Consider the following 14118-nt stretch of genomic DNA (forward strand, 5'->3'; position numbering starts at 1 on the left):
TGGGAAATTGTAATCACAGCATGACAAGTTTACATAAGCTGTTTCCATCATGAATGTGGATATAGGAATCTGTAATGGAAAAAGTTGACAAGTGCGTATAGTCGTAGGATTTTTAATATACATTTATATTTTTTTAAAATGCATGAAGTAAATTGATTGCTAAATACCAGTTAAGTCCTTCAAGAGGTGATCAGGAGATAGCTGATGTGTTAAATATTTCATGTCATTCTGCAAAGACTGGATGAATCGAAGATCTATTTAAACTGCCTCAATAATCTTCTAGGTACTTTTATATTATAGGAATGCACCTGACTGCAGATTTATGGGTCTCATTTTGTCGGCTGCATTGTACTGTGAAAACAAGCCAAGGTTCCAGAACTGACTGCAGGGTAGACCCATGAAAATATGGGTCTATGATTCTGAATGTAGAATAAGAGTCATTTTAGTTATGTAAATGTGGGCAGTTGGTCCCACACTTTTGCTCAGAATCTCTGTATAAAAGTGGAGCCCAGTGTGCTTATGGTGGCTGGCTCCAAGTTGGAATGTCAAAGCACAGCAGCAGCATGTGGACAGCTGTCTTGAAACAGGATGCAGGAAGAGTGCAAGTATAAGCACCTTGTAGCTTACAAACTTTCTGGGAAGCATACATGTTATGTTCAAAGAATATGTCTACAAGGCACCTGGAACAGATGAGAATCACTCTATAATCCTTAAGGATATCGGTGAGGCTGTAATTAATATTTCTTGGATTTGCATGAATTTGTACTTGTGGAATGGCAGATAACTTGAGCAATGCTGTCAAAGAAAAATCATGCATCAATTGGAGAATTGTAAAATAATAACATGGTTAATGCAGGAAATGTCCAAGAGCATTTTGTGGGATGTAAGTGTTCATTTAAAGAGTATAGGGGCGATAGGGAGCAATTGACATGCTTTTAGAAGCATTACACTATGCTTTAAAAAGCTACTTGAATTCTTTCTGATGTAGCTAATTTAATTGCTGTCATCAGCTGTCCACTGGTTCTAATTGACTTGGATTTTCAGAAGCAAAAGTCCAAAATGTAACTCTTTTAAAGAACGATTAATGTTTAGCATATAAGGGTGGACTGGTTAGGTGGATTGAAAACTAGATTGGTAATCAGAAGGAGAAAGTGGTAGATGGCAAAAGCTTTAAGACAATGACCGAGTTCTGAGGAGGCCAGTTTTGCTTTAATACTAATGATGTTGAGATGGACACTTTGGTATATTCTAGGACTTGACGCCAAGCTGCAGTCAGCTGGAATGGGGAGCTGTATTGCGTTTAACAGGATTTGGACAAATTAAGTGGATCAGCTAGGGAATGGCAGATGATTTTAAAATAGATAATTATAGGATAATGCACTAGGGGAAAAATGAAATACTAAATGTACGAGAGCATTGACAAAAGTGGAAAGTAATTTGGGTATGTATCAGTCCTTCTGAAAATCACATTGTCACTGTGAAGTTGATGAGGCTAAGTACTGGAATACATCTCAAGCAGTTGATTGTAAGTTGGTGTAAGTGCAAAATTTTGGTGTAGCCGCATTTGTAATACTGTGTGCAGTTTTGAGGCCCTACCTTCAATAAGATGATTCATGTTATATAGACACTCAGAGTCTCTCAGAGAAAAGTCACATGGATAACACCTAGGACTTAAAACATTATTAAGAGAGACTCAATTCAAAAGACAGAAGAAAGGGTATAATCCATGTTATTAAAATGCTAAAAGGCATGGATTAATATATTTTTGTTGTTGAAAGTATCACAGAACTAGAGGGCACAAGTAAAATATTAACCAACCTTTTGTGATACTAAAGGTTATAATACACCCCCCATCACCTACAGAATAGTGGCTGTGAAATAGACTCCAATCAAAATCAAATAATGCTTTGTGAATCAACTGAGTAAATATTTGTTTAAGAATACCATTGAAAGTGAATAAATATAGATTAGTTGATCAAATGCTTTATGGAAATATTGCTGCTTGTGCTTTTGTGAACACCATCACCCCAATCTAGTGTCATCTAGAAAAATAACTTTATTAAAACTTGTGGCTATTCACCTCCCTTAAGGGAGATTTATAGCTGCAAGTTATATGTGATGTATTAAAATCAAGCCTATTTTTGTTCTCGGGATGTGGGTGACACTGGCAAGGTTGCATTTATTGTCCATCCTGAGTTGCCCTGAGAAGGTGGTGGTTGTCCTTCTCCTTGAACTGCTGTAGTGTTTGTGGTGGTGATGATCCCATATGGTGTTAGGTAGGGAATTCCGGGATATTGACCCACTGGTGATGAAAGAATGGTGATGTATGTTCAAATCAGGATGGTGTGTGACTTGGAAGAAAACTTGGAGGTGAAGGTGTTCCTGCAATATTGCTACTTTTGTCCTTGTCCTCTCAGCAGAAGTCGCAGGTGCTATACAAGTAACCTTGGTGGGTTGCTGCAGTGCATCCTGTAGATTGCAGGTGGATAATGAGTCCAGAGGCAAGGGCACCGATCAAGCACATTGCTCTGTCCTGGGTGGTGGTGTGCTTCTTGTGTTGTGGCTACACCCAGCCTGGTGATATTCCTACACCCTCCTGACTTGAACTTTGTAGATGGTTGAGCTGCTTTGAGGGCTCATGAGCCGCAGATCGCAGCGTACTCAGCTTCTGTCATGCCTTGATATGGTTGGTCTAGTTTAGCTTCTGGTTGATGTTGTTTCCTCCCCCCCCCCCCCCAAGATGTTGGGGGGGAATTTGGTGCTGGTGATGCCGTTGAAGGTTGGGGGAAATGGTCGGGCTTTCTCAAGTTCGAGATGGTCATTGGCACTTATGTGGCACAAATGTTATCTACCACTTATCTCAAGCCTAGGTGTTATCAAATCCTGCTGTAGGTTGGCATAGGCTGCTTCATTATCTAGGAAATGGTGAATGGAGATGAATAACCTCACTCCTGTTCTTATGACTGAGGGCAGGCTATTTATGAAGCAGCTGAAAATGGTTGGGCTCAGGATGCTTCACTGAGGAACTCCTGCAGTGATGTGCTGGGGCTGTGATGACTGGCCTCCAACAACCAATCTTGCTCATCGCATCATAAAAACACGTCTCCTACTGTAAAGGCACTTCTGTGTTACAGCTCTGTGCAGTTTGAGTCATGGAAAAGTGACACGAGAACAAACCCCCTGCACGACAAGTGTTCTGTATGCCTGTTGGAGACTGGGTACATGGAGATTGGTTCTGCTTGAGCATGCAGTGAGTACCTCATCGGCATAGCGTGTTTTTGAGCCCATGTGGGCTTGTTCCATTTCAAAGAGTGATTAAATTTCATCCTTGGGGATTTTTCCATTGTGTTGCTTCTGATATTCTGTTTTATTTCCTAACTAACTTGAGTGTTCCCCCATATTTTAAGATTTTTTTTGTTCATTGCCTTTGATGTCTTGCTTTGTTTTGATGCTGACCCTCAGTGTGCTTGTGTTACGTTGCTATTTTAGTTGCTTAGTGAACATGCTGAACCAGTTAAGCATGTTTTGCAGGCTGTCGCAGCAGCTTGTTACAGTGGCAGATTGTCAGACCTATGAAAAATAAGTCTTTCTCTCAGCCACACTCCAAGGCTAAAACACCCTAACCCATTCTTGGGACTTCAGAACTATTGAATTTCTTTCCTCAATCTTTCTGCTTTTCAGGCCTTTAAAATCCAAGCTTGGTGTCACTAAATTACTATTTCTGATCTGCCCAGTTTTCCCTTTGTTTTTTCAACCATTGTGGTGGTATGTACTATGGGCTTTGGCCCTTCACTTTGTTTCCCAATTAAAAGTACATTGCTGCAAGGAATTGGGTCAATGGACTAGTTTTTGTGTTCTATACTTCAGTTAAATTGAGTAATAGCAATGTATTAATATTTTCCAGTTAACTGATCAAGTAAAACATGGAAATATTGAGGAAGGTCATACAAGGGGACTGTATAAATGAATGCAAGGGGCAATTGGATGTATTTCCGAAGAATGAAATAAGGGATTTGATAAGAAGGCAAGTAAGTGGGGTTGATTTTTTTTTTAAAAAGAGAAACAAGCCTGTTGAACCTAATGACCTTTTTAGATTCCTAAATATTTTCATGAAAAGCAACTTATTCACATTACATTGCCTATTATGTGTGATTTAATACTATTCTTTCTTTGGTCAGCAACTGTTTGAACTTTTGGACAAAGCCCATTTTTAATTGTCAACTGCCAATTCAACCAGTTTCTAATCAACTTTTTCTGATAACTTTTTTTTTACAGATGGTCCCTACGGCATATTTGCTGGCCGAGATGCCTCTAGAGGATTGGCTACTTTCTGTCTTGACAAAGAAGCTCTGAGAGATGAATTTGATGATCTGTCCGATTTAAATGCTGTACAGATGGAAAGTGTTAGAGAATGGGAGATGCAATTCATGGGTAAGCATTCAACGTCTTTCACTGGTTGTGTTTGATATAGCCCATGAAGAAAGTATTGGTGATGTATAGAATAGGTTTTGTTTAAAATTCCTATTTCCATTTCATTCGTACTGTTGTGTTCTAAATTCTAATGTTCAAATTACATTTAATTTTTTTGAAGCAAAAGGGCATATTCGGAGGTATGATAAGTTTGGCCAAGGAGGTGGATTTGGTCAAAGGAGGGTCTTAAAGCTGGAGAGGCAGAGGGGTTTAGGGAGGGAATTCCACAGTGTGAGGTCTAGGTGGCTGAAGGCATGGCCACCAGTGGTAGGGTGAAGGGGAGTGGGGGTGGGGGTGGGGGGGGGTGTGTAAGAAGCCAGACTTAGAAGAACAAACAGTTTGGGGGGAAGGGTTGCATGGTTGGAGGAGATTACAGCAAAAGAAAGGGGCGAGGCCATGCAGGGATTTAAACATGAGGATAATAATTTTAAATTTCAGGTGCTCGGGGACTGGGAGCCATAGTAGGTTAGTGAAGACGGGGTGAAGGGTGAGCAGGAATTTGTGTGGGATAGAATATGGGCAGCAGAGTGCTGAATGAAGTGAAATTTAGAGGGTGGAGGATGGGAAGCTGTCCAGGAGGGTATTGGAATAGTCGAGTCTGGAGGTGACAAAAGTATGGATCAGGGTTTCAGCAGCAGATGATGGGCTGATGTAAGGGCAGGGCGGGTGATTGTGGATGTGGAAGTAGGTGGTCATGGAGAGGATATGGGTCGGGAGCTCATCTTGAGGTTAAATAGGATGCTGAGATTGCAAAGTCTGCTTCAGCCTGAGATAATGGTCAGGGAGGGAGATGGAATTGGGGGCCATGGATGGTGGCTTTGGTCTTCCCAATGTTTAATTGTTGTCATACTGCTTCAACATCCAATCTTGGATGTGCCGCAATTTCTCCCACAGAGGCAGAGGAGGGGCCAAGAGAGGTAATGCTGGGTGTCATCAGTGTGCACGTGGAAGCTGAAACCATGTCGTCAGATGATGTCGTCAAGGGGCAGCATGTAAATGAGGAAGGGGAGGGAGCCGAGGATAGATCCTTGGGGGAATTTGGTGATGGTGTGGGGGTTGGTAGAGAAACAATTTGAAGTACTCTGGCTACGATTGGATTAGTAAGAGTGGAACCAAGCAAGGGCATTCCCACTGAGCTGGACAGTAGAGGCGAGGCGTTGGAGGAAAGTTCTGTGGTCAAGCCTGTCAAAGCAGCAGAGAGGTTGAAGTGCGGTAAAGCACCACTGTCACAGTCGCAGAAAATATCATTTGTGACTTTGGTTAGGGCAGTTTCAGTGCTATTGCATAGAAGGAAACCTGGAGAGCTTCAAACGGAGAGCTATGGGAAAGATGGGCATGGATTTGGGAGGCTATAACATGTTCAAGTACTTTGGAGAAGAAAGAGAGAATGAAGACGGGGCAGTAGTTTCCAAGAACAGAGGGGTTGAGGATGGATTTTTTTTTGAGTTGGCGGTTTTGAAAGGGAGGTGAGCAGTACCTGAGGAGAGGAAACTGTTTACACTGTTAGCTAGCATGGGGCCAAAAAAGGAAGTTGTGTGGTCAGTTCAGTGGGAATGGGGTCAAGGGAGCAGTAGGTGGATACTAGAGAAAGATATAGGGTGTGTGGAGCCTGGGTGGAGGTTTAACGTGGTTGGAAAGTAGAAGGGGGAAACAGCATAGGTAGCTAAACAGATGGTCTCAATCTTACTCTCAAAGAAGTCCATGAGCTCCTCGCATTTGTTTGAGGCAAGGGTGGAGGGGTTTAAGGAAATGTTTGGTAGTGGAGAAAAAAAACAGGGGTATCTTTGCTCTCCAGGATAATCCTGGATTAGTGGATGGTAGAGTGGAACAAGATACCATAGGAGTATGGGCAGAGACTAACGTGTGACTTTATGATAAGGGCACACCACCAGGTTTGGGACGGGCAGATGGTGGAAAGTATAGCCAAGTAGAGAATCTTCGGTAAGGGGCAAGATGTTGCCACCTGTGAGCCAAGTTTCAGTCAAAGCCAAGATGGTAATACAATCATCCACAATAAGGTTGTGGATGGCAAGGGCCTTGTTCATGAGTGAGCAGATATTTTGGTGAGAAATGCAGATGATTGATCTACTGGCAGTGGTGGGTGGAGGTGAGGAGGAGGTTGGTACAGTTACCCTCCAGTGGATGTGTTGTGTGGGGAGGTTGGCAAGAGAGGAGGATGGAGCAGTAGAGGTTACTGCTCATAAGGAGGTGCCTTGATGGGCCCTTTGGGTAATGCAAAGTGAGGCACAGTGAGGAGTTATGGGCTTATTCAAAGGGATTTGAGCCTAGGACAGCAGAAGAGGAATATGAAGGCAGAGAAGCAGTGATGAGTTGGGGTAGAGATTGCTGCGGCAAGGTATTCGAGAAGAGAGAAATGAAAGGTGGCATGACTGGGAGACAAGAGGCGGCGACAGAAGATCTAGAGTAGCAGCCAAAATACACGTTCGAATGGACTCTGGTAATTCAGGTTATGTAGGTCCAGCAGAGATTAGGAGAGACCTGGTTATTGAGGCAACGATGTGAAAGAGTCTAAAGTTGAAGCCTGAGTCCCTGTGGTGGGATGAAGTTGACTTATAGATAGGGTGGAGTCAGCTTGGAATATCCACGAACCAGTGTCCAGTTCAGACAGTTGCGGAGAGGGAGTGAATCCAGGAGCTGCTTGAGAGGCAGATATTGGTGGTCATGCTGCTCAAAGTTGCCCAGTGGAATCAGGGCAGAGGAGAAGTGGAGAGTTGAAACATAGAAAATTCACAGCACCGCAGTAGGCCATTTGGCCCATGTCTGTGCCGGCCATGATCCAGGGGTCCAGAGGAAGTACGTAGTGGCTTTGGATGTTAGCAGTGTACGAGCAGTGGGATTGAAATCAGTGGATCAAAAGCAAGCTTGAAAGGTAAATCCACGGTATCGGTGCAGGGAGATCGGAGGAACAGTTGTAGGAAGGTAAGGAGCACACAAAATTGGGAGCAGCAGCAAGAGCTCGGGGTTGACAGTCCAATGAAGTCGATTGAGAATTCTGAAGGACAAGTGGAGCAGAGTCAGCCGCCATGAAGAGAGCAAGCAGATAGCAGCAAAGGAGGGATCATTCAGCAGCGTTGGGAGCAGGATCCAGAGCATGATGGGAACCAGCAAGATGGACCACAGCTAGCTCAACGTAGAGTGAAAAGTTCCTGCAGAGGAGCAGAAAACTGAGACCACTAAAGCAGGACAAGCACTGAAATATAGGTAGTCTGGCAGAGAATACAGTCTCAGTAGAAAATGGCAGCGAAGGTGGAGGTCACAGTAAAGCCCAGAAGCCAGCAGAGAAATGGAATTTGGTCCAGGAGAAAGCAGATTTCTGTCCAGGACCCAACACTGCAGCACAGTAAAGTTGAGAAGCCAGCAGTGCACTGCAGTACAGTCCTGAAGCTCAAAAGATAACAGCAGCAGATGAGGGGTGGGCACTGTTGGCTAGAACAGGTTACTTAAAATCGGCAGTTGAGTGGCAGAGCAGAGTTCTGGCAGCTGAGGCATACAGTGTAATGTTGCAGAGTCCTGATGACCGAATAGTCTAGGAAATAAAATGTGAACAGAGTCTCAGTTGTTGAAAAGAGCACAAGTAAAAACACTACAACTAGGGTCAGGGAATGGGCAGTGTGCTCTGTACAAGTAGCATTAACCTGTAGATTGTGCTAAAATGTACCCACTTTTAGGAGCAGAGGTTCTTGAACAGTGGAGGAGAGGAGACAGGAGGTAAAGGATGGCCATGGATGGAGTTGCAAAGGATAGGAGCTTAGGGAGCTAGCAGTCCCGAAGCCATCTTCCTCAGCCACATCAGTGCCGAGAGGATCATGTATAGTCGACAACCAGCTACCTTGCATGCTCCAACCTCTTGAGTAGCATTTGGGAAGAGCACCAGTTTAGGCATAAAGAACAAACAGTGGCACCAAGGGGAAACAAGGTGATACAAAGATGTGATATTGTGGATAGTTTGAAAAAAAAATTGTCTAGGTGCTAGGTCCTTCATTTTTTCTTCAGGATTGACATTAGTGTGTTGAGATATGTGGAATCGGAAATGTTTAGATGTTTACCCAGATGCTAGTGAGCATGATGGGTGATCAGGAAAAGGCAGGGGAACAGTGTTGCATGGAATGCTTCTGCAGTGGTAACAGCTGATTCTCAAAAAAAGGAATCAACCAAGTCAAAACCGCAGATGCTAGAAATCTGAAATAAAAACAGAAAATGCTGGAAATACTCAGCAAATCAGGTAGCATCTGTGTAGATTCATAGAAAGGTTACAGCAAGGAAAGGAGGCCATTAGGCCCATCGAGTCCACGCCAGCTCTATGCAAGAGCAATCCAGCTAGTCCCACTCCCCTGCCCTTTCCCCGTAGCCCTGCAAATTTTTTCCTTTGTCTGCCTCCACCACCCCCTCGAGCAGTGCATTCCAGATCCTAGCCACTCGCTGTGTTTATGAAAAAAAAAGTTTTCCCTCATGTCACCTTTTGGTTCTTTTGCCTATCACCTTAAATCTGTGTCCTCTGGTTCTTGACCTTTCCACCAATGGGAACAGTTTCTCTATCTACTCTGTCAAGTCCCATCATGATTTTGAATACCTCTATCAAATCTCCTTGCAACCACCTCTGTTCCAAGGAGAACAACCCCAGCTTCTCCAGTTTATCCACATAACCACACGGACTGAAGCAGTTCAAGAAGGTGGCTAACCACCACCTTCTCAAGGGTAATTAGGGATGGGCAATAAACGCTGGCCTTGCCAGTGACGTCCACATCCCATGAATGGATTTTAAAAAAAAAACTAAAGTCCCTCATCCCTGGAATCATTCTAGTAAATCTTTTCTGCACCCTCTCTAAGGCCTTCACATCTTTCCTAAAGTACAGTGCCCGGAACTGGACACAATACTCCAGTTGTGGCCGAACCAGTGTTTTATAAAGGTTCACCATGACTTCCATACTTTTGCACTCTATGCCTCTATTTATAAAGCTTTTTTTTTAAACCGCTTTCTCAACCTGCCCTGCCACCTTCAACAATTTGTGCCCCTATACCCCCAGATCTCTGTTCCTGTACCCCTTTTAGAGCTGTGCCCTCTAGTTTATATTGCCTCTCCTCGTTCTTCCTACCACATTGTATCGCTTCACGTTTTTCTGCGTTAAATTTCATATGCCACGTGTCCGCCCATGCCACAGAGATAACATTTCGGGTCGATGACCTTTCGTCAGAGTGTTGTGACTATTTCTGGCTACTGCCACAGACATCCTCCCTGCTCTTGCTGCTACTGGTCCCCTTTTTCTCCCCTTGTCTTCCATTAACACTCTTTTTTTGGGCTGGGCAGCACTCTTTGCAGTGCAAAATTTTGCAGCATGCAGTAGACAACCATCATCCTGGAAGCTCGCTTTCAATATTGATGAAGTGTTTAATTATTACTCTGGTGGTACAATGTGTTTCTCTTAACCTGTGCTCTGCTGGCATCTTGGGGATCTCCAATAGTGTCACCTAGCCAAGGCTGTAAGGTTAGCCTTTATGCCTCAGGATCCAACTGAGCACTTGTCTTTGCTTTACAGAGTGCAAGCACTATAGAATTTCTCTAAGGAGGAGTCATGGCAATCACACACATAACGTGCATTCACATGCGTAATTCTGCAATATTGGCCACAAATTAACTATCCCCTCCACTCAAGGCTGAAATAAGACACTATCACCTCCACCGTCTCTGATTTGTCACACTGCTTGTCCGACATCCTGTACTGGATGAGCAAAAATTTCTTCCAACTAAATATCGGGAAGACCAAAGCCGTTGTCTTCAGCCCCCACCACAAACTCCGTTCCCTAGCCACCAACTCCATCCCTCTCCCTGGCCACTGTCTGAGACTGAACCAGACCTTTCGCAACCTTGGCATCCTATTTGACTCTGAGATGAGCTTCCGACCAGATATCTGCTCCATCACCAAGACCGCCTACTTCCACCTTGGTAACATCACCCATCTCCTCTGCTGCTGAAATCCTCATCCATGCCTTTGTTACCTCTAGATTTGACTATTCCAATGTTCTCCTGGCCAACCTTCCACCCTCCGTAAACTTGAACTCATCCAAAACTCTGCAGTCCATATCCTAACTTGCACCAAGTCCTGTTCTCCCATCATCCCTGGCTCACTGACCTACATTGGCCCCTGTGAAGCGCCTTGACCTTTTACTATGTTAAAGGTGCTATATAAATGCAATTCTAATCTTTTCATGTAACTCAAAGTCTGACATTAAAGGGATATTTTACAAGTCTGCGCTAATGGGAGAAAGCTTAAAAAGAAGTTCAGGCATGTGCTGCCAAAGGTTTTGATTTGAGAATTTTGGGCAGTGCATGCCTAAATCTTTGATATTTGCTGCCAGCAGCACAAGCTCGCAAAATTGTCTGCTTAGGTATCAGCTTTAGGGCTCTGCACCATCTACATATCTCAATGTGAGATTTAACCAGAGTATTGTACAGTTTCAGCATTATAACGTCTTTTGACTTGTACTCTGTTATATAGTTCAGCATTATATTTTCTTTGATTTTGGCTACAGTGATTGAACATGTTATGCATTAAGTCTACTAACACTCCTGGATCTGTATATTTTAGATTTTTCTCTGTAGCATTGGCCCGGAATTTCCTCGTAATTTTCCGCGCAACAATGGCATAGGAGTTGCATTGGGCTGGGATTTTCCGAGGAAATTCTTGCATAAGTGACTTAAGACCAGACAGCATGAGTTTCCTGCATTTACGCACAACATTTTTGGCAAAGCAGGACCCAAAGTCACTCTTTCTGATGTTTTGTAGCGTTTCTTTTTTAAATGTCTCACTACTGAGACCAGCACTGTATTTTCTATATCTCTGAATTCATTTTAATGGCAGCAGAGTCTGTTGCATTAGAAAGAGAAAAGCTTCTACAGTTGTATTGAACGCCCTGTGCCTAATATGCATCAATGATGATTTGATGGCTTCAAACTTTAATTTACATAACATCGATTGTTTACACTAATTTCCGACAGCTTTTACATTCTGGTGTATGCTACTGAGATTTTCAGGAAATTTCAGCGTAAGTCGGCAGTTGTAAGATTGACACAGATTTTGGTGTAATATTGGTTTAAGTTGGATCGAGGAACTTCTGGGCCACTATGTTTACAGTTCCTTTTGAAGACTTAACCCTGCGGATTAGTGCAGTAAGTCGATTTAGAACAGTATCTAGCACCTGCAAATGATCAGCGCACAGTATTAAAGCAATGCCATTAATGACCTGGCTGTGCTGTGATTGAAGCAGAGGGGAGAGAAATAAACAGCCACAGTGATGGTACTTACCTCATTCAAATGGCCCAGATCTTGAGGTTTTAGTACTGTAAATGAGCAGTGAGCTTTTGTTTGCAAATTTGCCAGGATCTTGACCTGAATATAATTATCATAATCCCCATTCAGATGTCTGCATATTTTTTGCATCCAGTACTGCTTACACAATAGTTGTGTAAAATCTGAGTGATTTGCAATTCTTTTGCAGTGTTCAGCAAATTTTCCATCAAACTACAATTGCAAATAATTTTGCTGAAAACTACATAGTTTATTTTTTTTAAATGAAATTGCAATTTTGAGTGGATAAACTTATTGTACAGGTTTAAAGAATATTGTTTACAATTCAGTGTTTTTAATCTGCATTATTATGCTGTAAAAATTCTTCTGCTTGATTGTGCATTTGATAATTATTCCAGACCAAATTCTGTATTTTCTATGGTTTTGCAGTAGTTAATTCTAGTTTTTTAAAAAAAGAGCTGACAAATAATGACTGCATCCCCAAAAAATTAGCATTTTTAAAAATACTGCTTAAAACTGACATACACCACAACAATTTATTTTAAGCAATGCGGTATTTTGTAAGATTAACCTATCGGCATACTAAGTTATGTAGAAAATGTTCTGAATTTTTTTTTTGAAAACAAGTATTACTGAATTAAAATCTTTGCTTATTTGATTTGCAGAAAAATATGATTACATAGGTCGGCTGCTGAAGCCATGGGATGAACCATCAGAATATACAGATGAGGAAGATGTCAAGGAGCACTCAAAACAGGACTAAAACTGTTCAGCAACCAAAGCAAGGGCCTTCCGTGCTGCAACCCATTTTACTCAGATTTCTGCAGCTTTCTTTTTCTTCACAAGCTACAAATGATTGAATGCAAAATATATTTTGTAAAAAGTGATGAATACCTTTGTGTGGAGATTTTAATTAAAATGTCTGGTATATGCTGCCAACGTTGTTTTGCAGTTGTTGTAATAAGTCAGGTAAGGTTACGTCCATGTTAGCAAAAAAAAACATCCAGGAGTTGATTTATCTTGGGCCTTTTGTTTGCCGGTAGAGGGGAGATGGGCTTAAGCCATCCAACATTACTAATGTTTCAAGATTCTTTAAACTGGGTGTAATAGGGCAAGGCCCCTTTGTCTTGGGATCCTTGTTTTGTGCAATTTTTATGTACAGCAACATTACAAGCAATTGCCAGTGATCTTGCTTTTACAGTAAAATAGTAAGTAGTTTGCACTACTGAAAGCTGGAGTTCAGAGATGAATTTTGAATACTCTGCACAATGCAGTTTTAAAGGCTTTTTTCCCCATAAAACGGCACAAAATCAGTATGCAGTAATCAAAGGAAAGAGGGGGTACTGGTAACTGATTGTGCTGGCTCAGTTTCAAAATGCTGTGTGGTTTTTCCCACTGAATGTTACACAATTATATTTCTCTGCAATGATGTAACACTGAAGTTTGGTTCCCCTCCATTATCAAAATGTATGTAATATTCATTGTGCCTTATTTTGATTACTTTTCTACTTCAACTTGAAATATTGTAATTCAGTTTCCCCAGACCTGAGCCAATGGTGTAATAGTGTTCAAAGGAGAAAAGCAGTCATTGCCTGTAGACCTCTGTTTATCATTGCCTATAGTATGATATTGCCATTGATAGAGTGGCGGGAAAGAAGCCACTCGTGCTAATGTATGTGCGGCTAGCATATCCAGTGATACTGCCATATTTATGTAGTGATGTACAGTTTAGTGTTGTCATAGTCAGAAACCCACATTTCATTATTTTCTTCCTTATTGTTTGCAGTAGCTCTTTTATTCTGTGGGAGAGAGGAGTACCTTTAACTTGTGTGGGATAGGAAAAAAATTGGGATGATAAGACACTGCAAATTTTGTAAATATGTGTAACTGTTTTAATAAAAGCATGTACTACAACCAGACTGAGAACTGACCGTGTAGAGTAACAAATCTTGAACCAGAGCTATAGGTTATGGTGGATCAGATGGATATTGCACAATAAACAATTGGTTATTAATCTGGTCTGATTTGTGATTTATTTTGAAAATACTTAAAATCTATGTCAACAGCACAAGTAACAGAAATAGCAAAGAAACAGATTGGGTTACATTGGCTTAATTATTTCATCTTTTAGCTTTTCTCACAGAAATAACCTTTGGTAAACAGTTTAAATGTATGCAGTCTCCCCACTTAGTACTTGTAAATTGGGTAAAGTGTTGTCTAATGTTTAAATTGCATTAAATCGTATCTACTTGTTTGGATGGATGGGAAGCAAAGTAGTTCTAAAACATGGATGCATGATACAAATGTAACGGCAGTTGACAAT

At 42.0% G+C, this 14118-nt stretch overlaps 1 protein-coding gene across 1 annotated transcript in view; it reads left to right on the top strand.

The window, feature by feature from the left end:
- pgrmc2 (progesterone receptor membrane component 2) overlaps nucleotides 1-13809 on the top strand; it is a 38675-nt gene extending 24866 nt beyond the window's left edge. Inside the window, exons 2-3 of the mRNA XM_067993639.1 lie at nucleotides 4276-4431; nucleotides 12461-13809. Of these exons, the coding sequence (XP_067849740.1) occupies nucleotides 4276-4431; nucleotides 12461-12558 (254 nt within the window). The 3' untranslated portion in view covers nucleotides 12559-13809. The remainder of the gene's footprint in view (nucleotides 1-4275; nucleotides 4432-12460) is intronic.
- Nucleotides 13810-14118: the final 309 nt, after the last annotated feature.

The sequence above is a fragment of the Heptranchias perlo genome, chromosome 1 (assembly GCF_035084215.1).
Source record: "Heptranchias perlo isolate sHepPer1 chromosome 1, sHepPer1.hap1, whole genome shotgun sequence".
Classification (NCBI taxonomy): domain Eukaryota; kingdom Metazoa; phylum Chordata; class Chondrichthyes; order Hexanchiformes; family Hexanchidae; genus Heptranchias; species Heptranchias perlo.